The 24,264-nt window shown below is 37.8% G+C and overlaps 1 protein-coding gene across 1 annotated transcript; it reads right to left on the bottom strand.

Annotated features, from left to right (window-relative positions):
* Positions 1 to 1,371: 1,371 nt before the first annotated feature.
* vwa3a (von Willebrand factor A domain containing 3A) lies at positions 1,372 to 24,257 on the bottom strand. The gene is made up of 33 exons (XM_057346158.1): positions 23,699 to 24,257; positions 23,336 to 23,377; positions 23,119 to 23,215; positions 22,618 to 22,736; positions 21,895 to 21,963; positions 21,714 to 21,768; positions 21,271 to 21,372; positions 21,070 to 21,176; positions 17,432 to 17,557; positions 16,441 to 16,540; positions 16,294 to 16,356; positions 15,549 to 15,680; positions 15,087 to 15,225; positions 14,885 to 14,988; positions 14,732 to 14,812; positions 13,966 to 14,063; positions 13,455 to 13,574; positions 12,850 to 12,924; positions 11,564 to 11,705; positions 10,983 to 11,175; positions 10,144 to 10,214; positions 9,735 to 9,896; positions 9,456 to 9,534; positions 9,147 to 9,251; positions 8,944 to 9,041; positions 8,723 to 8,875; positions 8,539 to 8,647; positions 3,285 to 3,429; positions 2,614 to 2,758; positions 2,351 to 2,502; positions 2,154 to 2,268; positions 1,937 to 2,034; positions 1,372 to 1,736 (listed from the first exon to the last, which is right to left on the bottom strand). The coding sequence occupies exons 2-33, from the start codon at positions 23,344 to 23,346 to the stop codon at positions 1,697 to 1,699; spliced, it is 3,405 nt and encodes a 1,134-aa protein (XP_057202141.1). The 5' UTR covers positions 23,347 to 23,377; positions 23,699 to 24,257; the 3' UTR covers positions 1,372 to 1,696.
* Positions 24,258 to 24,264: the final 7 nt, after the last annotated feature.

Raw genomic sequence — 24,264 nt, 5'->3', positions numbered from 1 at the left:
ATAAAACATGTTTTATAAAATATCCTTAAAGAAACAAGACTAAGTCCCCTTGTTTTAAGTTTGAATAAACCTAATAAAGCAAGAGCTTCTACCCAAATGAAGATGAAAAATTAGGCATACTCTGCAGTACTTGAAAAGTACACATATGAAAAGAGAACATATACATTGCTGACACATGCCTCACAAGTCAAACATGCTTAAAGGAATTTCAATTTCTTAAAATAATAATAATAGTAATAAAGAACCCATAAGAAGAATCCCCTATGAGTTTCTAACATTTTAGAAAACAAAACAAAAGGAGTCAGACTATAATGACCAATAAGACACAATACTCCTAAATGACAATAAGTGGGGTTTTAAAAACGCTTTAATAGCAAGACAAAAGCAGTTTTTAGTGATACTGTTCTGTATTCCTTTTAGTCTCCTCGGAATGTAAGAAGTCAAACGATCTTAGACTGTAACTTAGAGTAACTTAAAGATAGTTTCCTACAATTGCAGTATTTATTTATTTATAGCAAATACGCTAGTTATGAATAATACATTTAACTGCTTCATCAACACACACTTTATCATCAGAATACCTCATACTCGTAAACGTAAACAAACGTTTTGAATTGAATAAAATGTATTGCAGGCTGTAATCAAGCGGTCAGAATGGGTCATAAAAAATGACCCCCCAATTTATCTTTCGTTGCACTTCTATGTATTTTATTATTAGAAACGGAGAAGTTATTCAGTTTTTTTTTACCTGTTGCTGTGTTATTTCCAGTAGCTGATGGTCCAGCAGGTAATTCCTCTTCAGGGCTTCAGTGTTCTGCAGCTGTCAATTCAGCTGTGCTTCACCTGAGCCCTCTACTGTAAAACACCGACTATATGCGAACCACAATACACCAGCCAATACTCCCTTATACAGTGCACAGATGCTCCATGGTTTCATTGCTTTACATTATGTCACTCCTGTTGGATCTACTCTGTATTAACCAAGTTGTATTTTTCAATGTTTTATTGCGTAAATATACACATCATAACATGTACTGTATGACAGGCATTTGGAACAGACTAATTTGATGCAATACATAAATGATCCAATAGATGTCAGTACTGTATACTGTACACAGAGTAAAGTTTATGTCACGTGTTTACCAAAGAATGGACAGAAAGATAGTTTTAGCATATAAACCTGCTTTCTTTTCAACCTCAACGCATGGTTAATATATATTTCTTTTTATGTCAAATGTTTCACATAGACTGTCATTTTTTTTCCAAAACTGTATTTTACACATCTGCTTCCATTTGTATGTATACACAGTATCCGGTGATATGCACTGTGAATGACGAAACACATAGACACATTAACAGATGTTATTGCTTTGTTATGTATTTCTCAAACAATGTTTTATGATCTACATGCAGTACAAATATAACAGTGAACTTGCTGTCTATAAATAACAGAGAAAAAACGAAATGAAATATGAAAGTGGACGTTTTATTTAAAATGGTATTGATATATAATAAAAATGATTGAGATATCAGAATTATAGTACCTTTGTTAATTGAAGTGTATATGCCTTTAATGTTACCAGACCTAGATTGTCTACGAGAATAGTCCATCAAAGAATTTATTTCATTTATTAAAAGTTCATTGAAGTCATTGATGGTATGTTAAAGTTGTTAAAGCTGAACAGGAGATCGGTGCTTATGAATCTTCCAGGTTTCTACACGCCAAAATAGTTTCCCTATGAAAACAACACAAACGTCAGTCCCCCCCAAAAAAGTATTCAAATTGAATTCAAATGGTTGCCCATCTATCTAATAATGTGCATAACAAGATATAACATTAACCACATGAGAAAATGTTTTCATATTTTTATTTGCAGTAGAAATCCTTTTACACGAACACTTCTGTTATCTGTTAAAGACTCAGGACATCACAAACCTGAAAGTTTTAGCTTGTTTCTGGAAAAACGTCAGCTTTTCAATCTCCTCTGCTAGTCTCCTTAGATCATCCCCTTCACATTTTGGAAGGACTGAATCCTTTATTTGTAAACATAAGAATCAGTGCATTTCATAACAAATCCTCTGGAAAGCATAAACACGTTTAAAACATGTTCTTCCCCCTCAAGTCACCAAACAACAGCATATACTGTACATACTGCAGCGTGCAGATCTGACAGATGTTTGAGAAGATCAGCATCTGTGTTGTCTGGATCCTGATGGAATCGACCGCCTGTTCTATGGGCCAGGCACTTCAGAAATTCACAGCACGCTCTGATCGTGATAAAAAAAGATAAATATGAAAAAAAAAAGAGATTTAGGTGCAGTGTGTAACACAGACATACAGCTTCATCACCTGTCACGAGAGTTGACTGCGACGGTGTGAATAGTGAGGTTTTTCTCTCGTCTCAGTGTGTCGATCTCTCTCAGTATCAGACTGTGGCTGGAGTCAGACCTTCCATCACTGATCAGATACAGACCCACAGCATCTTCGAAACCACATCCAGTCTGCAAAAAACAAGCATGTACCGCAAAATGTGTGAAGCAGATGTCAGTAAAAAATCTTGATGTAGTAACTCATTCATTCCCATGATGCAGTGCAGTATGATTTGAAGGTACCTGCAGTGCTTGAAGGGTGCAGGATCCTCCGTGTGTACTGAGCTGATTCAACCACTGTACAGCATCCCTACACAGATCCTTAGTCGACTGAACCAGCCCTGCCTGCCACAGACGCACCTCACCAGAGAACACCACCATATTAAACCTGACACACACACACATGAACACACACAGGAATGTTTTTTGCTATTCCTTTTCTGTATCATTTTTCTTTTTCATTTAGAAAAAGAATTATTCTTTAATGATTTGATTCTACATTCATTATGGCACTTCTTTTCAAAATGAAAACGATCAAAACATGGTATTATTAATATTAATATTCAAGGTCTCTCTTGTTGCGTGAACGTGTGCGCAGCATTGGATAATAGATGTCAAAGCTGTTTGATATCCAGGTGGCACATCCTTAACATGTCTTTTGTTATTGCAGTAACAACTTTGCAAGACCATGTTAAAGATTTAAATTATAGTAAAATTAATGATCAAAATGAGTCAAAATTTGATTTCGAGACTTTAGCCTGGTTTTCAAGGAATGGTTCACTTTTATTAGACATTTTTCTTGGTTGAAATCATTGTTCAACTGACTGCTGGAAAAAGTAGTCGCAGTGCAAATGCATAAATATCACAAGATATATTATTTAACCATTTCGCCATCTAGAATACAAGAAATTTACCTCACGCTGTTTGCATGCAGCTGGTCCCAGATCAGCAAAGCCAGTCCTTTCTGGAGCTCAGGAAGGCAGGAGGCCATAGATCCAGACACATCCAGCAGAACACAAACTGTCTTCTCCAGCACTGCTCCAAACATACACCTGCTGCCTGCACAGATATAAACACAGGTGTGCTTTTTCAAGTCAGAGTGTAGAAATAATGACCTTAACAGAAAGGCTAACAACGTAATATAGTAGAAAGAATACACAAAACAAAAATAAGACATAACTCAGACAGATATAGCACAAAGAGTGGAATAGTCCATTTAAATGTTATTTATAAATATTTTTTGTTACTAAATTAAGTATATTAGGGTAAGAGGTTATTCGATAACTTCACTTTTAAACAAATTCAAAAATCGTGTTTTTTATTGTGCATTCCAAGTCATTTCAATCAAACTGCAACTGGGCTATTTTGATTAAGTACTAATGACTCAAACATAATAATAAAAATATGATTTTTTTATTCTTTTTTTGCAAATGAACTTTTAAATTTAAAATTTAGATTTCTCTTCTTTTGGTCAGAATCTAGTTTAAAGTATTTCACAGTCACAGTGCATTCTGGGATTCCTTTAGAATGCTCCCTTTAAATGTGGTCAAAAGTCATCTTATAAAATCATTTTAAAGGGGAGGTCTGATGGAATTTTATTTATTTAAATGTAGTTAGTGAGTAGTATAGCTGTTTGAGCATAAACAACATCTGCCAACTCGCAACGCTCAAAGTTCACAGAAAAGGACGATATTTTCTTCAACAGAAATTATTTTTTAAAGACTACAACAAACTTTGTCTTGGGTTTCCTGGGTGAATCCCAAAATTTACATTGACCCTGCCCCCTGGAACACGAATAGGGTAATGTTCGGGACATCTCAACACACACTCTAAGCGGTAGACCAATTACAAAAAACACTGGCTCAGCTCGACCAATCAGAGCCTTTCAGAAGGAGGGACTTCATAGAACCAGGAACTCAACAGCCTGTTTTCTGAGAATGGAGATGACGTTGTATAACACAGGTGATATATGTAATATACAGTTGTGACGAGGGAGGCGGGACGAGAGCCGTGAGAGAACGAAGCGAGGCCGGTGGCGCGAGTGATAATGAGTGTCAGTTGTGCGTTACACCGGTCTCGCATCTCTCACGGAGGAGCTCCGGAAGCATAAGAGGAGGAGCGACAGGAAGGCACGACGAGAGAGGACCAGGCCTGGACATTATGTGTTTTAGTTATGTTTGTGTAGCCGGCAGTCGACTGTGAGGTGGCTGCCGGCCGTTTACTTGTTGTTTGGTTATTGTATTAAAAAAGTTTATTTAATGTTCGCTTGTTCCCGCCTCCTTCCTCCTTTTATACGAACATTGCTACAACAGTATAAAGCATTTTTTGAAAATCGAAACATGAACACTTATTGTTTAGCACATCATAAACATAATAAAGTCTTTGAAAAATAGGCAAAATCAGACCCCTTTAATATACAATAATGCTATCTTTGGAACAGACTTCTTAGTAGGAGACTTCAACTATCATTAATGCCCTAATATACCACCTAGGTAGGCAGCTCACTTTGTTTGCAAGTTACATTACTTTTTTCTTTAGATGAATACATGATTTGATTTAAAAGCAGCGACACTTACATCCAATGTACAAAGGAATCTAATTTATCTCATACATTGACACAAGCAAACATACGATGAGATCACACATTTCTTCAAAGAGCAGTTCTGAAATAAAAAGTGTAATTTTTTAATACGGAGTGTCTATTTACACCGAGTACAAATAGCCTGCCTTCTTGGCAGAGACTATTTGCATATTCACTTTTATAAATATAGTGATTTACTATGAAGGTATTTCAGTAGCAAAACTTGAGAGCATGTAGATTTTAATTTGTGAACTTGTAAAGTAAGTATTTGTACCTGTACACTAAAATGTACACTCACTGCCCCAATGTTAAAACTTGTCAAATAAAAAACTGAAGTTGAATGTTGAGATTTGTACTCGTGGACAAAACTCACAAATCCGTCTTCTGTATTTGAAGTTGCAGAAAAATAGTCACAAATGTGTAAACTGGCATTTACAAAATACATTGGCAGATACAAATGCATATTTTTTTTTTTTTTTTTTTTCTTTTTTTTTTTTTTTATTTTTATCTTTAATTTGTTTTTTTTATCTTTTTATTTTTTTTTTTTTTTTTTTAATTTTTCCTTCTTTTTTTTTTTTTTTTTTTTTTTTTTTAATCCTTTTTTAAATTTAACTTGTGCACTTGAAAGCTCAGAGGCGAGAGAAAGAACGGCATTTGATGACGTCATGCGGCTGAGCCACACCGCCCCCTAATGGCGGGAAAAATCACAATGAAAGGATCTAGCAAATAATAGTTTAAATAATGTTTAAATAACTAAAGCGAAACCATCAGACTTATGTATACTATCATGTATAATTATTCCATGACTTATACTATCTTGTATAGATATCATTTCGTAATGTATTTTAATGATATCATTCTGTATACTATCGATAATCCGTTGTGTACTATGGTTTGTTTTAAAATATAATGACAGGCTGACTACATTTTCCGTTATGTATACTATAATGTTCATTGATATACTATATAAAAATGTACATTTACACAGTTCAACATTATGATTCTATCGCCTAACGCTTGAGAATTATTATTGCTTTAGATATAATGTTACCAATATTATATTAATATAAAAAAAAACACGTTTCTGGTAGTATAATATAAATGTAAATTAAATTCAGTGAGCAATGTATTATTGACCATTATTGCACTTGTAAGCTATTTCTAGTTTTTTATATTTTTTTGTTATTTTCAATAAAGGGAAAATGAACAGAAATTGTATGCAGGACTGCGCAATGCCACCATATACAGTATTGGGGTTGTGGGTTTACCTGGAAGTTTCTTTTCTCATGGAAGGTTTAGATTTTTAACAGATGAGCTTAAACATATTTAATCAATATTTAGTGTACAATTATTTTCTCATGTGATAATTACTAGCCACAGGATAATGCATCCAGTCTGTTGTTATCGCAGAATAAACCCCTTCAGTGTTATACAAGAACTGATTCTGATCATTCTGATATAGGAGCCTTACACAATGACAGGCTGACTGTACATTTTCTGTTTTTAATTTTGATCATTATCGTCAGCGAACTTGCTTCAGCTAAGTTAGGTTGTTAATTAGGTTGCTAATTTATACATCACCCTTATCAGATTCAAGATCTTTATTGTCATACAGTATGTACCTGTAAAAAAATTATATTTTGCAGATGGGGTAGAAAAGCAATAAATATATAATAAAGGACAAACATAGAACAAAGATATACTGCAGTAAATATAAAAGAGAATAAAATAGAAAAGTTAATTTATAGTAAAAAAGTGGCCGTAAGTAGTATTTTTGTTAAGGAAAATGTATTTATTGATTTAGAGTTTCATCTTAAATTAAATACTGTATTAGTGATTTATTGTGGTTTTTCCGCCATTAGGGGGCGGTGTGGCTCAGCCCTGACGTCATCAAATGCCGTTCTTTCTCTCGCCTCTGAGCTTTCAAGTGCACAAGTTAGTTTTGCAACGGGTTTATCGCGAAAGTAGTAGCAAAAGTCAAGGCGGGAAGATTTGAAACTGCAGTGACAGTTTGAGAGGTTGTAGATGCCTATTTGTGGTTGCACTTCAAATCTGAATCTAGGAAAACGTGTAAATATGTGCTATGCATTTGTATCTGCCAATGTATTTTGTAAATGCCAGTTTACACATTTGTGACTATTTTTCTGCAACTTCAAATGCAGAAGACAGATTTGTGAGTTTTGTCCACGAGTGCAAATCTCAATATTCAACTTCAGTTTTTTATTTGACAAGTTTTGACATTGGGGCTGTGAGTGTACATTTTAGTGTACAGGTACAAATACTTACTTTACAAGTTCACAAATTAAAATCTACATGCTCTCAAGTTTTGCTACTGAAATACCTTCATAATTTACACTCTGTTATTGTTGCTTATTAAACGGCTTGTTGGAATGCTTGATTCTGATTGGCCAGTCGAGACATTTGCAGGTTCGTTATTCCCAGATAACAACCTCTCAAAACTAACGCACGGTAACCCGGTGCAGCAAATCATTTTGACAGGTTTTTTTGACAAATTAAATATAAATGTGTATTTTAATAACATATATGACATTATATTTACAAATGATTCAATCAAATTGCCTGTTCGTGACATTTGAATGTCGTTTCTAACCTTAAAACCGAAAGTAAACGGCTTTTTCTCGCGGAAGGTCTGCATTCGGTAAAAGTGAGCTAATAAAATTTCAAATTCACATTTTAAGCGGGATAATGTACAAGCAGCCGGCTGTTATTGTGAAATAAGCCCCTTCAGTGTGATACAAGACACTCCGCTGTCATGATCGTAGTGGTGAGACAAGGATAGAGGTCCCAGGTGCAGACAGCGGGTAAGGGGTTAACAAGACGTTTAATAATAATAAAGACAAAACAAAACAGGGGATTATAATAACATGACAAGACAGGACTAAGACTAAGTACACTTAAACAAGACTAAAGTTAACACCTGACATCATTTACAAATGACTACACTAGACTAAACTTGACAAGACATAGGAACTCACCATACAATCACAATGAACCAGCACAAGACAGAAAACACAAGGTCATTATGAAGGGGATAAATCAAGAGGTGAACAGGTACATGGCATGAACTAATTAACGATCAATAATGAGGAAACGAGAGGGCGGGAACAGAGACGACCGGAGAGAGTGTATGGCAAGCCACAACAACAATAAATGTCTCTCTCCACACAAAACATGAGGCTCTGCCATGATCCTGCTACAAGACCAAGAAAGACATGACATGATGAGGCAGAATCATGACACTCCGCTTCGTGTCGGGTCCTGATCACACTGCCCTATGATAACAACTGGCTGCCGGTACATTATCCCTTACATAATGTTTAATGCACAACAATACTGAGGTGCAAATAGTAACATTATCCGCCACTATTTATAAGTACCAATAGCATCTAACTACTATTTCTACATAATCCAAAGAAAATGCTACTATTTACGGTTAGTGTAAATAGCATATCGCTAAGAAATGCTGCTATTTTCACTTAGTGTAAACAGAACCTACTGCTATTTAAACTTAGTGTAAATAGCCGCGGCCTATAATAAAGCGCTTTGTAATGAGTCATGTGATGTACCTGTCAGTAACCACTTCATTCTCTGAGTGTAGCGCTGCATCAGTTTCTCAGTCTCTGACAGATACTGTTTTAACTCAGCTGGAGTCAGATGCAAGTGTTTCGCAATCCCCTGTGATAAACATAAAGACATACTCAGCACATATCATAGTGTCTGTACCGTATCACTGGTGTGAACTGTGCTTACGTTTATTTGGACTCTGGGGAAAATGGCACAGTATTTAGCAGACACTCTCTTTTGGACAGATGGCACCAGATTGCCAGTATGAGAGCATTCAGGTCCAGACAGCATTTTCTCAAGGTCCAACTTCAGATTCTTGATACCAAATCGTTTCAGCCACTACAAGAACCAGAAAAAATATTTTGTCAAGCGGACATAATGAGATGACTGAGATGGACGGGTCATACCTGTTTAGTTGAACAGAGCTCTTCATGTTTTGGCAGTTTAATGGCGGCGATAGATTTACGGACACTTTTTGGTTTTGGATATTTCTTGAAGACGACACCTAACGTAAGACAATCAATACTGTATGTCACAATTTGATGTAGAAATGGGGTGGACTCATTTTTGCAATATGAATCAAATACGAAAACATTCTATCGCTACTAACCTAAGTTGCCATCTTCCATGTAGAAGACAGACTGAGATACTTTGCTTCTCCTCGGATGGGCAGAACTTGATGGTGTTGTTGGTGTGCTGCTATCAGCCGAAGGGACTAAAAAAAGACCATAAAATAGTCTGAAAATACAAATGAAATGCACTGCGTGTCCCACAAATAACACTCAATGTGAGAGCTGGGATACATCTAGAAAGTGAAATGCTCTCTGAAGCTGATGGGGGTCATGCTGTTATTCCTTGCCTGTTATATGGATGTGTAATAATGACACTGTGGATTAGTGTGGATTGTAAAGCATCACACCTGCTGGGATATCAGCTTTAGAACTGCTCGGCCTCCAGGTCAGTCTGTTCTGTGCTGACCTGATCTTCTGCCTGTTCTCCTGTTCACATCATACATCATCATTTAACTATTCCAGAATGAGTTCACAGATCGAATGGATTGAAACAGGTTAATTTATAACCCTACGGTTGGGTTTGTCACTTTTCGACCCAACCATGGGTAAAATGAACCCGAATGAACTTTTAGCAGGGCTATCATGTGTAAAACAGATAGATGTTTGCATTTAGAGAATGATCTGACCAGTCTGGCAACACTGAGTTTTGTGGGTCTAGGAGGAGATAGTTTGGCGCCGCGGGTCGAGATCTGGGGTTTGATGGATGGGGTACTCGTCTCCTGAACGCGACTCTTTCCTGATCCTCTACTGGAGCTCTTCTGCATCAGACAGTCCACTAAATCAGAACACTGCATGGAAAACATGAACAATACCGATAAAAAACAATATCAGTTTCAATTCATTTAAAGTTGATATAAAATGCTGCTTGGTGAAGTTGCTTTTCTTGACGTTACGTTTCACAGCGAACTGGATGAGCCCTTCTTGCAGATCAGCTTCAAACTTTGGTTTCTCATGAATGATTTAGACATTGAGGACATTGAGGTCAGGTACAGGTCACGTTAGAAAAGCGTCACAAACAGACTTTTCTGATCTCACCTTCTGACAGTAATTAGCAGCCGTCTCCATTTCTTCGATAAGGACATCGATGTCATCACTCTCAACGATGCCTGCGGGGAAAGACGAGGCACAGGCTCATATTTTCCACCACACACACACACAAACACACAAACCTAAGACTTCCTGTCGCAAATCTCACCAGACTTACACGTCATGTGCTATACACATGACACAAAGGCAAAGAGTTACGCCAATGTCAACAAAGAAAGAAGCAATCTCCAAATATCGGAAATGTCGTTTTAAATCTTGTCTAGTCGTGTATCTCCTATTGTGCACAAGAATATATTTAAAGGGACACTTCACCCAAAAATGAAAATTCTGTCTTGAATTACTCTCTAGCCGTTCCAAATCTGTTTAAATTTCGGTTGATCACAGAGAAAGATATTTGGAAGAATGCTTATAACCAAACAGTTCTTGGACCCCATTGACTGCCATAGTAGGAAAAATGTCAATGGAAGTGCCCCAGAACTTTTTGCTTTCCTACATTCTTCAAAATATCTTCTTTTGTGTTCAACAGAACAAAACAAAATGATAAAGTAATTTTTCCTACTATGGTCTGTTAAAATACTGGGTTGAAAAACACTGTTCCAGAGAATGCAAAAAGATTTCTATCACTTTAAAGAGAGAACAAAACTAAATATTGCTTGAACAAACAAAAAAACCTTTGCACTCTTACACCACTTTATTTGTTAAAAATATGTCAATTGTAGAATTGTTCATTTTAAAACAACAGGATTCAGATAAGTTTTGTTGAGACTCCGGTATCTTATTTTTATGTTAAAGTTATCTTGTTATTACTTATTTCAACCTCTTCTCACCTGTCTCAGTCAACCAAAGAAAGCGCCCGTTGCCCGCATGTGCCAGGTCACGCAGAGCCCGGGCAGTGTCAGTTCGGGGAGAGCTAGAGGACGGAGGGCAGCAGAGAGTTTGTTCCTCTCCGGTGAAGAGACACACATGGAGACTGAGGTTTGCAGTGCGGCAGCGCTCAGACACATAAGCAGGGACAGCAACCTTAGAATTAGACAAAACACTGTGATTTCTAATGCGAATGACCAGAAAAATGAATTCCACACATTTTATATTAAACCGAATAGGATAAAATAAGGTTACACATTTGCATCTTACAGATATAAACAATAGAGGGCAGCAGAGAGTGACAAAGTCACGTTTGGAAAGGATGCTACATTAGCACTTTTATATTAAATCAACATGCAAATAATAGTTCTGAATGTGCAAAGGATTTGAGCAAATTTCTCATATGTTGGTCTTACATGGGATTAAACACAGTTTGTCAAATTGGACATTCTGCAGTGTTGTGAGCTTCACGGATGCATAAGAAACAAAAGTGTACCTTTTGGGACAGAGCCTTTGGTTTCCAGTATAAAATAAACAGACTAACCATATCTTGATCTGGTATTCCGGTGGTGAGTAAATAAACTCCTTGAGTCATTGTGAATTCTCCATATGGTTCCTCTCTTAGAACATGCCGCAGAGCAGTCAGAGTATTACGACCCCCGGCACACTCCATTCCTTGAATCCATCTGAAGGAAACACACACATCGCAAGAGAATCTACTACAAACATTTCCCATCAAAAGGCTTCATGCTTCAATTAAACTACAGACACAGACACGATGCAAACGTCAGTATAGGAAGATGACAGGTTGCATCCATTTTCTGCTTTCAATTAAACTAAGCTGAACTTTGGAAAACAGTTCATTTGAGTTGATTGAACATAGCTAATGGCTTAATAAATAAGAAGAGGACTGACTTGTTATTAGTGACGGTTTGATTATTTGACATGTTTTTTTACAGGTCTTTTGGTTCCTAAGTGCATCCAAACAAATGAAAACATGTCCAGGTCACATCTGATTCTACTAAAGAAAAAAGAGAAACTACATAATATTAAGCTTTTACTTTTTTATGCTTTTTGTACATTCCCTCATATTGTCAAGCTGTATTGTGATGTTTTCATTTAAAGGTCCAATGTGTAATTTTCTGGAAGATCTATTGACAAAAATGCAATATAATATACTGCACATAATAACTACGTGTTCAGAGGTGTATAAAGACCTTACACAATGAAGCATTATGTTTTTATTACCTTAGAATGAGCTATTTCTATCTACATACACCGCGGGTCCCCTTACATGGAATTCACCATGTTGTTTCTACAGTAGGCCTTAACGGACAAACTGCTAGAGAGCGTTTTTCTAAAATACGTTATCTCCTTCTTAAAAGAAGCGGAAACATGACCACATCTTAGTTCTGTGTCAGCCACCGTAGTGCTTCGAAAGGGAGGGGTGGAGTGAGCCGTTGGTTGCAATTCACAACCTCACCACTAGATGCCGCTAAAGTTCATACACTGGACCCTTTAAAATGTACATGAATCTCAGTTATATTTTAATGTATTAAGGCAGTACAAGAAATGACTTTGTGATTTATCAAATAGTTTCCATTTATTCAACATTTAACATCAAATCATTTCTGCATTACAGTTAATAATATACATTTTAATGGAAATATGACTTGGTTTGGTAAAATTAAAGTTCTTTCTTTAATGTAAATCTTTGGATTATTTTCCTGTTTTAATTCCGTTTTATGTAAATGACTATGATGCTTGGCTTATCAGACACCAACAACAGAAAAAGTAAAGAAGTCACAGAAAGTACAGCAGATCTCTTACTGCCAAACAGCTTGCAGGTTTTCATGGGTGGGGGGAACCATCTCCTCTTGCCATGACTTAACATCTGATCCAAAACTGTGATAACCACATCAACAAGATCATTAACAAAACACACCAAAAGGGAAAACTGACACAAATTATATATGATTAAATATCTTCCTGTCCACCATGAACTGGTCTGAATACAGGATCAAATGATCACAATAATAATACAGTGACTGAGATTCGTGTCTCTGCAAGTCAGCTGACAACATACTTGCTATACAGTATATTGTTTTAAAGTTACAAAAGAGGAATTATAAAACACAAACGTTCAAGGCATGGTCTGTGGTCCAAGAGAACAAATATACTGTGTTCATTCAATAACAGACTGTCAATGTTCATCAAACTCATGAAGGTTACTGTATAAGTCATGTGATTGACCGCCGTATACTGAGTGATACTACTATGATAATTGCATGTTATTCCAAGTTTCTACCAATAACATCATTTAAATTTTCTCTTAGTATTAAACGAGGAAATATAAAAATATAGAATATCCTTGAGATATTAAGACCAAATGACAAAGTAGATCATAACCGGTTTTGTGTGTGTGCTCGACCTACACAGTGACATTGAAGCTGTGTTTATTAGCCAGCTGTTCCTGTAGCAGGAGCCGGAGAGCATGCTGGATGTGGAGCTGATAGTGGACATTCATCCCAGACATGTCCAGAAGAACCTGCACCCTGACAGACAGAGAGATAGCAGCTGAGACACCGACACGAATAAAAAACACCACAGAGTGTGACTTTAATCTGAGATGTCTGATGTTTGTTTTCTAATGTACTATAAGGAGTTTAACTTTCAGAAGATAAACACAATCAAGTTTACAGTCTTCATGCAACAAAATATGAGGACACATATTGCACTACACACTTTTGTTCAGTTTGAACTCGTTGTTCAGTTAAATGAGAATAATTTGTCTCTTCTAGGGCTCCAATATTCAAATGACATTGAAGTCAGTAGGGCCATGGAGTCTCTAGCACTTCAACACCCACCCCCTGAAAGACATGGCCACATCCACCAACTTCAGACTTCAACAACTATAGATGCTGACGTTAGGTGAAGAGTCCTTACCTCTGTTCACAAACAGTGCCCCATATCTGCAAGCTGCCTGTCCTATTCAGATAATAAACTCTCCTCTCAAACAGACGCACAGCAGTACTGAGCTTCTTCTGCACATCACATGAAAGATAAAATTGAAACAGCACCAGATTTAAGAAACGGGAGGAACACATGCTTGGGCTCTGTGTCGGTATCTTTCTGCAAAGACTAAAAGGGATACTCCACCCAAAAATAAAAATTCAGTCATCATTTACTCACCCTTACATTGTTCCAAGCCTGTACAAATGTTTTTGTTCTGTTGAACACAAAGGAAGATATTTGGAAAAATGTAAGCAACTGACAGTTATGGGACATCATTGGCTACCATAGTAGGAAAAATGTTAGTCAAAAGTGTCCCAGAACTGTTTGTTTTCCTGCATTCTTCAAAACATCTCATTCTGTGTTCAACAGAACAAAAAAATGATTCGATATTTAATGTAGTCAATGATGTCCCAGAAATGCGAGTTGCTTACATTTTTCCAAATATCTTTCTTTGTGTTTAACAGAACAAAGACATTTATACAGGTTTGGAACGACTTGAGAGTGAGTAAACGATGACAGAATTTTCGTTTTTGGGTGGAGTATCCCCCTGCTGTAATGAAACAGCACACAAAAAATGTTTTTTTGCCACCTAACAAATATCACTGAAGTACATGAGAAATCCCACTGGTGTCACCGGTGACCACCGCAGAACCTCGAAACAGCAGCGATTAAAAATGACTCCAGGAATGATACATACCTGGTACTTTTGTAATGATGGAAGATCAACATGCAAATTCTTCACTGTTCCATCCCACCACTCAAACTGCACCATGACCCGCTGTGAACAAACACAAGTCTCCGTTTAACAGTTTATCAAGACTTGAGCATTGCGTGAGAAGATAAACATCACCTCATGAACTGTAGAAGAAACAGTCTTTCCCAGGATTGGCACAAATGCCCTTTGTGGAGAATAGGCATTAGAAGCCAGCAGCTGAGACAGGTCCAGCTTCTGAGCTGCATGCACACAACTGTTCGTCAAGTTCCGATGTGTATGTATGTACGATTTTCTAAATCTGCTTCTTTCATCACAGATTGAAAAAAGGCAATGTTACCCTTCAGTCCATGGATATTTAGCCATTCTCTAGAGCTGATGGCTTTAAGGTCTGTGAGTTGGATATACAGTGGTGCGCTGACAGAACATGGTACAGGAGAGGAGTCAGAAAGAGTGAGACCATTCAAACCCATGAAGATCTGAAAAGAGAAAAAAGTCACGTTCAGTCCAGAACTATTCAACCATTCCTGCCATCACAATGCTATGGCATTGGTCACTGGTGTTCTTTAGCACCAAGCATTAATATAGAAAAATCTGATTTTTATTAACAAAATCATTTTCCAAAGCGACTTACATTGCATTATACTATACAATTGTTTCTAAGTATGTGCAATCCCCTGGCATCGATGCCATGACCTTGGCTTGCTAGCACCATGCTCTAACCACTGAGCCACAGGAAAGATGTTTATTGCTAAGGATTTTAAGTGCAGTATTTTATCGCGATTCTGAAATGTATCATCACCTCTGACTGAACAGAGACAGGTATGCCTTGGAATCGACCATGACGCATGCTGTGAATATGGGTAAGTATATCTCGGGCAGCTTTGATCTCTGTCCAGAGCATCTCTACATCTGTACTGCTGTCTATTACACCCTAGTGTACAAACAAATGGAGACGTTATGAAATACAGTCAGAAACCACGTTAACATTCCACTAATGTTTATCTTGTGTAATAGCAAGCATACATTTAAAGTCCCCGGAAGTTGCCATCTTTTTTACTTCCATATTTTGACACATTTCCGAGTGAAATGGAATTTCTAATGAGAAAAATAGTGGGCGTGGCTTTCGTCTTACTCTGCGTTTTGATTGGATGTATAAAAACAGCCGTTGCATTTTGAAATGGAACTGGTAGCAGACTTACAGTGGAAGGGGAGGAGTTAACGGATGCTCCGCCCAAGCCGTCTAACATACATCATTTGAGATGGAATGTCATTACAGGATGGAAGTGCATTTTCAGATTTCAACTGAAGATTATGAGGGCACATGATTTTACAAACAGAATGACCCACATTGATAAACTATTTACAATAAACACTGCAATATTTCATGCAAAATTAGGCGTTGTAATTTTTTATTTCACTGGGACTTTAAGTGTGGTCTGAACAGTACACGTTTGTCAATGAGAGACAATGAAATATACGAAACGGTTCATGTGAATGTGTTCACATTCATTCTGAATGTTTGTTTGAATATTCACGCATGTTACCAGTGCGGCTGAAAACAAGTGATATTTCCCCCCAGTAACTGCTGCCATTCGCTTCACAGTCTCCTGAGAGAAAATCAGTCAATCAGTGACGGTGATGGTAAACGTAACATTGATAGTCATATTAAATAAAGTAAAGTTTACACTCACGATAGCGTCCGGGCTACTGCAGTTGTAGGCGACAGCGTGAACAGACGGCATTCTGCTCTGAGCTATATAATCACATATCATGTCTACCGTCTGATCAGGGCTGAAAATGAAATACATTCATATAAACATGTATACACATAATTGGTGTATTGATATAGTGCAGGTATAGAGAGAGAATGTGGCTGCTTGTTCAATAGCCTCGGTTGCGGAAGTATTTTTCCTATTATTTTCTCTAAATGGATTCAGAAATCCCTATAGAAAATGTGAAGGTTTTGCTCTGTGCTGTTTACATTTGTAGTCACAGATTATAGTCTCTTCAATCACAAAATGCGAATGATGGCTAAATAAAATTATTTGCAGCATGTACTAGAATAAATAACTTGTGTATGTTTGTGCAAAACAAAATATTCAAGAACAAAAAAGTGTACCAAGAATTTGTTTAAAAATAAAATGGGATGTCAAACAGAAATATGTGTGAACTCCATTAAACGGTTCCTTCTGCTTCCATTTCTGTCGTTTCTATGGAAACAGTCAATCTGGTGAAGTTCACTTTAGTGTTGTCGTACGTGTAACACTTCACAGTGAATTCAACAATAGATGTGAGGAGAAAATAGACTGAGTCTGAGAAAAAAAGATATTAATTTATTTCACTGGAATCGGGATATTAAAATGAATATGTGAAATGTTCATAGCACACACTGATTCTTTTGTTGAAGCGTATATCTTCACCTAACAACCTCAGAGCTCATGCTAGGTCTGTGTTAAAGGCTTTGTGCATTACAGCTAAAAATCAATTTCTTTGAGAAGAAAATGAATGGGATTTTTTCTACTGTGCTCTATTATGCTGAGAGAGGAAATGGGTTTCATCAGCCATTTTTAAACCGTCTCTTCAGACATGGCCAATTATTTAAGGAAATGTGAAAGAAGGAATGACTGCTGGGTGAAGTGAAGTTAAGAAACAGTGCTTCATTAACGCGAAACAAACTCGCACCGAGTGGCCAGGATGATGAGTAGTGTGTCCAGCTGTGAGTGGATCAGTACTTTCTGCACAGCCTGCAGAAGATCACAGCCTCCACCCGCCTGCAGCTGCAGAGCCCACGCACGACTCTCTCTGAGCCTGTAACAACACATGTGATGTGTCCCGTCACCAAACTCATCCATATTTTATTGCATATAGCACAAACAAACAAACACATCATCACTTTGTCTCAGACAGCTAGCTGTGTTTCAAAACCTACTGTATATACACTCTTAAAAATAAATGTGCTTAAAAGGTTCTTCATAGCGATGCCATCCGTTTTTAGTTCCACGAAGAACCATTTAGTCAAAGCTTCTTTAAAGAACCATCTTACATTTTCATAATCTGAAGAACATGTTTACGCCACAAAGAAACTTTTGTGCAGCACAAAGGTTCTTGGGATGTTAAAGGTTCTTTATGGAACCATTTAGACAAAAAAAGGCTCTTCTATGGCATTTTGAAGCACCTTTATTTTTAAGAGCGTAGACAATGACCTTCAAAAAACAGCATTCGACCTATAGTGAATCGACTCACAATTCAATGAAATACAGTCTGGTAGTGTTTTATTTGACAGTCCATTTCTACATGCACTGTGAGTAATAAAACAAACCACGAACCAACCCAAAACCTAACCCATTTTAAAGTTCCAATCCGTAACATTTTCTGGTTAGAAATAAACAATAACAAAGATTATATATTAACAAACTGCCCTTTTCATTATTATGGATTGGAGAAGATGCAACAGTCAATATGGCCGCTCCAGCAAAGGGAAGTCCCACCTTACAACACATCAATTATGCGTCGTAGCTCAAACAACCGGGAAAAGTATTGTTTTATCACAATTTGACCTTAAAAAACAAATTTATGGTACAGTTGATGCAGTGGCGTAGCGTCTGGGTATGCAGGGTATGCAGGTGCATATGGGCCCGCATCCAAGTTTTATTCATGGCCGTCTGTAGAAAATTACTAGAGGACTGATCTCAGATCTGGTCTACCCATGGGCAGATGTGAGTGGGTCCTCCCCCAGAAAACAATGTAGAGTGTAAAAATGACATCTCTTTGCCAGTAGCTTCAGTGGCGTAGTGAGTAGACGCCTGACAAGTAGTTCTGGCGCTTCGTATGAATGCAAGTTCAAATCCGCCTTTTACCGAACTACATTTTCACATCACAAATCAGATCATACAGGGATTTATTTTCAACAAAATGAAGAAAATATTTTAAACAGGTGTTTAATAATAAAGTCCCAATTAGTAGGCATCCATTTAATACATGGATAATCCATTGAAACGAAACGGAATGAAGTTTAGTTTATATAGACTCTGAATGAGCTCGTCAATGTCAATCTGATTGAGGTGGCCAAACATATGAAGGAAGGCGAGAATTACTGTCCAATCAAATGATAGAAGGCAGGATTTGCTGTGTTGTCAGAAGCCGAGGTTGGAAGAGTGAAAGAGCCAGATGTAAGTAGGTGTTTGTAATGTTTGACAACTGTATTATCATATAAATGTTAGGGCCGTTCACATGTCGCGTGTAAAAACAAGTGCAAAACACTGGCTGCGTCGCTTTCTCCCTCTTTCTGGCGCTTGGGATTTTGCGCTCCCTTGGGGTCTGCCGTCACTATTAGAGCGCGATTTACGCGCTTCAACATTTAAATAACAAACCTGAGTAAACAACCGATGTCCAGTAATGAGCAATGCAGTCGCGATCAGACGGAGGGGGCCCGTTAAAAGTTTTTGCATATGGGCCCAGACCTGACTTGCTTTGCCACTGAGTTGATGTCATGTTTATTTGTTGGTTTGAAATGTGTTCTTGCCAAAACAGCAATTTTGAGATATTGCTCTACCCCCTTTCATAGGATTTTATCTTTCCTTTACGACTGAAATAAGTGCCAAGATGTGTTGCAAATATGGCTGCCGAGTTCAGAGACCTTCCTTAAAAGGACTTTGACAATAAGCAAGCAAGTAAATAAAAAATCAGTGTTCAAATTGTCTTTGTATCCTACTGCGATTCACAACAGTAAACCTAAAATAATGATTTAGAAGTTGTTATAAGCTGTCAAGTATGATGTTGTGGGAAATGTCAGTTTGATGTCATTTGACTTTCTTTACCAAGGCCAACATAATGAAAAGTATATAAAGTAACCTGCAGATTTATGCATCAAACAGAGATGGTGATATAGAGGCATATTTGATGTTAGCATGTTGCTAAGCTAACAACACAATACTCCTATATAGCACACACAAATATTGGGTGAACTAGGCAAATTTTGTTTAAAATAACTTATTAATTTATTTAAAATTACTTTACTAGAACTAGTTTTATATCTATTTTCTTGGTATCAAATCATATTTATACATTGACATTTCCTGTCTGCCCTCTTGGATGAGTTTTTTTTCATATTGCATGACAAAATTGCTGCGTCCCAAATCGCCTACTTATACTGTGCCCTTAAAGTATGTAGTGTTTTTGTTATGGAAAAGTATATACATTTTAACACGTAGCAAAACTCTATGTACACACTGGGGCATACTAACGCAAAACGGAAGTGGCTATTGTTGCCAAAACGACACTGTGATGATTAACTGTCACGAACATCAAAATACATCTCTTCTTTGCATTTAAGTATTTATTCATTCATTATTTCTTATGTAATGTTTACTGTATACTTAAATTTATTAATGATCCTATTTAATTTAAATTGTATTAATGCAGTGTAGTGTCAGAATAACGCCGCCCTCTCACGGTGAGTTGTGGGTAATATCAGCTGTCTATGGGCCGTTTCTCAATTCCAAGAACGCAACGAACGGACTTGTGTTCTTGTGGAGGCAGCCTCGGAAGAATGAACTTGGATGGACGCGCCACAGTGACTTCTGGGACTTCAAGCGGATTCCGTAGGCGCGCAAGGCTGCATTCGATGCATCCTTGATATCGAGAACACATCCGGGTACTTTCATGTGTTCTCTGTTCTTGTGTCCTTGAGTATTGGAACCTGACTTTGACGGTTATTGATGACGTAGAGCGAGAACACGAGGGCACAGGACCGCTGAAGAACGCATATTGAGAAACGGCCTGAGTGTCCATGGATCTGCACTTTGAATTTAAACCTGAAACAGTGGACCATCCGGATGGCCTACTTTGAGAATACTCATTTCAGCATACTATGATTTGGGACATCCTAATTCTATTTCAATTGCGAATTGGGATGCACTGAATGAATTCTGGGATTGCCTTCTCCAAAACATGTGATGCTGCCGCTGGCCAAAAAGATGTTTCTTCCTAATTCTGAAACAGTGTTCATGTTGGGAACACCTGCGAGGGCTTATAATGCTGTCAGGGTACTTAAAACAATTCAGATTTGTTTACTATTCTCCCTAGCGGATTCTTGGCATCCATACAAACTGTTCTCACATATACCCACTCATCCCAAAAATACAAACTTAAAATAAAGCAATCGGCTTGATTTGAACAGCACAAAGAGGTTTGCATAATCATTACTGTCTTTATGAATCATGAAAATAATACTGCACATAATTGATCGCCTTAAAATTATTGAATTATTAAAAAAACATTGGATTAAACGGGTAGAGATGGAGAGATATAACACCACTCACCTCGGTGGACAGGTATCTACTGGTTTGTTCCAAAGGCTGCTGACCTCTGTGCTGTAGGACAGCAGATGCAGTTGTTTCTTTAAGTGTAACTGCTCCTCAATGAGCATCTTTGATGAACAAAGAAAGAATGACCATAACATGAGTAGTGCTATATTTAAAACGAGCAAAATAAAGCAAGAAAATGAAAGCACTGAATCCTACTAAGAGATGTTGCTGTAGATCTGGTAGTCTCTCTTCAGAACAGTTCAAATCAGATGTGTCAACAAGTACTCCAAGTCGAGATCCATTCACCACTCCGAACACCTAATAGATGGAATCACACCAAATCAACAACAAATAACATTTTGTGAACAAAATAAGTTTATAATTGTCAAACAGCGCCAAATGATGACATTACTATGACATTAGTGTGATATTTGGGACAGGGCCACATCAGACCATTGACTCCTGATGTTTCGAGTTTCCAGATTTGTTCAGAGCTGGTACAAAGCAGATTTTCCACTTTTTTGTAAAAAAAAAATGAAGCCAGAATGAGCAGCAGCCCCGGTAGAACCACAGGAACTTTGTCAATGCAAGTGATTCCACATTCTGACCGATAGCAATCTGTGGCTGTGGTGCGAGTGTATCAGAAAGATCCAGTTTACCTTCTTGCTTCCTTGAGTGAGACACTTTATTTGATCATGGTACACCTCAATAGCCCTGCAGAGAACAGATCAACACCCTTTTCTCCATTTATTCTCACAATCACATGCACTGCATTCACTGATGCTGAAAATGGTGAAGCATCGTCATAGCAACTGTACAAGAGGATGTGATGATTCGCACATGTAAAGCTGTTCCTCAAAGTCAGCGAGTGATTCTGTGCTGATGTGCATCTGATATCCACCGTCAGGCCTGCCAAGAACACACACACAGAGGACACAGCTTATAGCTTCCTGGTTGGGCGAAACATGTCCAGGTCACCACAAAAACAAGAAAAACATCTCTCATGACTAAAATCACGACAGTATTTTGACTGCACTCTGGAGGTCCTAATAAAGATGATTGAATTCTTTGTTTTTTGTAACTTGTGTTCAGTTTCTTGGAGGGCATCGGGGGCTTTAATTGTCGTAAAAATAATGCAAATTCATTTTAAAATATATTTCTATCTGACTTGATCAGAATGATTTCTATGCATGAAAGCCCGAACAGTATTTTATATATTATATGTGGGTAAATAACTGTGCACCTCTGTAGAAAGAGATTTTTAGAAGAGTCTGATCTCAGAGCTGTCTCTTGCGTTCTTGTTTTGGAGAACAGCAGGTAATTATAATATAACCAGTCGGTTTCACCTATACACATCCTGCAACAAAAACAGTCTGAACAGATAATGTGTGAGGAGTTAAGGGTACGGCATACGCCAGAAGAAATCTGCCCATTACCTACACTTCAAGTGTAGACAGCTTCATTATTTTGAACAGAAGCGTTCTCGTTTTGTTGCATTCCGTCAGTCTCAGCGTGGACAGTTTTGTGTATCTGGTTGAGTGTAATGTTTGTCTGCAGCCTTACATATGTGTAGTGGTGCAAAGTGAGAGGAGGTGTGAGAGAGTGAGTCCACGGTTCTCCAGACTGCTCGACTCCAGCCACTTCACTGAGCTTTCAAATACACCAGGATCCATCTGCACCCTCTGAAGATCAACAATGACAGGTCAGTGATCCAGCACACTACAGAAACGTGTGTGTGTGTGTATATATACAGTACACACGCACGCACGCACGCACGCACGCACGCACACACACACACACACACACACACACACACACACACACACACACACACACACACACACACACACACACACACACACACACACACACACACACAGCAAAACTGAGATGAGAGAACGATGTCATCTGCCTCTACTTAGATTCAATTACTTTGTTCAAACTGATCAACGAAAAAAACATGAAGCTAATATAACTCAAACGCACAAGTAACTGTGATCAGATAATTCTTTAATAATCACGAAAAAGCACAAAAAGCAAGAAACGTGTACAGAATGCAGTCACCATGATGTCTTGAGTCTGAGTTTCTCTGGAGACCAAAGGGAAGGTTTTCTCAGAGCACTTGTCTCTCATATCCCATGAAGACGAGGCTTCATGAATACTGTTTTCAGGCCCGACGGAAAGAAAGAAAGAAATGGAGAGGGAGAAAAGGGGAAAGAAGAAAATCCTTTACATTGTGCATATCTAGCACAGCTGAATGCATAAAAGTAATTTCACCCACTTGTGCTCCATACTGAGATGATCGCAGTGATGTGAGATAATCCTGGGATGAACATTGACCATTAGATTTCAACCACACACCCGTTACTCTAAGATAGCCTGCTCTACAACATTATAACTTCCTTGTCACGATAATCACATAAAAACCGTCATGTAGGCTAAATATAAACAATTGTAAACAATAAATAATCACACAAAAAAGAAGGACTAAGCTACTTTCTTTCACCAAGTTATCATAGTTAGTGGCAGTAGCTGTATGCCTGTAGAGAATGGTATGTTAGTGGACAATAAGTGCAGTATTTGTGGTATTTTGCAGGAAGCTACGGTTACCATGGCGAAGTGTTGAGCGCTTATTAATGTTTACCTTCACGCGCTGCGTTCGTCCTCGCGCAGAAAACAGTCAACGTCCTTGTTGGGTTCGAACGGTGACTGACAACTGGGCTGCGTGACGCATCTCCATAACAACCGACTGAGCAGCTGAAACACGAGAGCTCGGCGCGAACTCGATCATGTTTACAGAAAACATTTATTCGTACATGTAAGATATGATTAAATAAACGTCTATGGGATGCTCATTTTCTGAATTCACTCTAACTGTATAACTTTAGACATCAGCCGCCATGTTTCAGTGGTGCTTTTTTAGACCTGCTAGAGAAGTAGATCGTCGGTGAATGCATGAGTGAAATAAACCTACTTCTGGGTTATTACAAGATCATTTATTTTAGATTAGAGTATGAGCTGTGAAAAACTATAAACACGATTACTTGAGATAGTTCACCCCCAAAATAAAAATTATTCAGAATGTTTTTTGGCTGAGAAAGTTTTAAAACACGAGTATTTCATTACATTAAAGTGAATGTGACAGGTTTAACGGCTTCTAAAAGCAAAAAATAACTCCGGTAAACGAGATCACAGCTCACGCAAGAACCT

This window comes from Triplophysa rosa, linkage group LG11 (assembly GCF_024868665.1).
Source record: "Triplophysa rosa linkage group LG11, Trosa_1v2, whole genome shotgun sequence".
Lineage (NCBI taxonomy): Eukaryota > Metazoa > Chordata > Actinopteri > Cypriniformes > Nemacheilidae > Triplophysa > Triplophysa rosa.
The sequence above is the reverse complement of the archived record's forward strand: the minus strand, read 5'-3'. Positions and strand labels throughout refer to the sequence as shown.

Coding starts and splice junctions, on each gene's coding strand:
- vwa3a (XM_057346158.1), bottom strand. Junction 13,575..13,965: donor GGCACTGTTTGTGAACAGAG/GTAAGGACTCTT, acceptor TCTGTCTGTCAG/GGTGCAGGTTCTTCTGGACA. Junction 3,430..8,538: donor AATGAAGTGGTTACTGACAG/GTACATCACATG, acceptor ATATCTGTGCAG/GCAGCAGGTGTATGTTTGGA.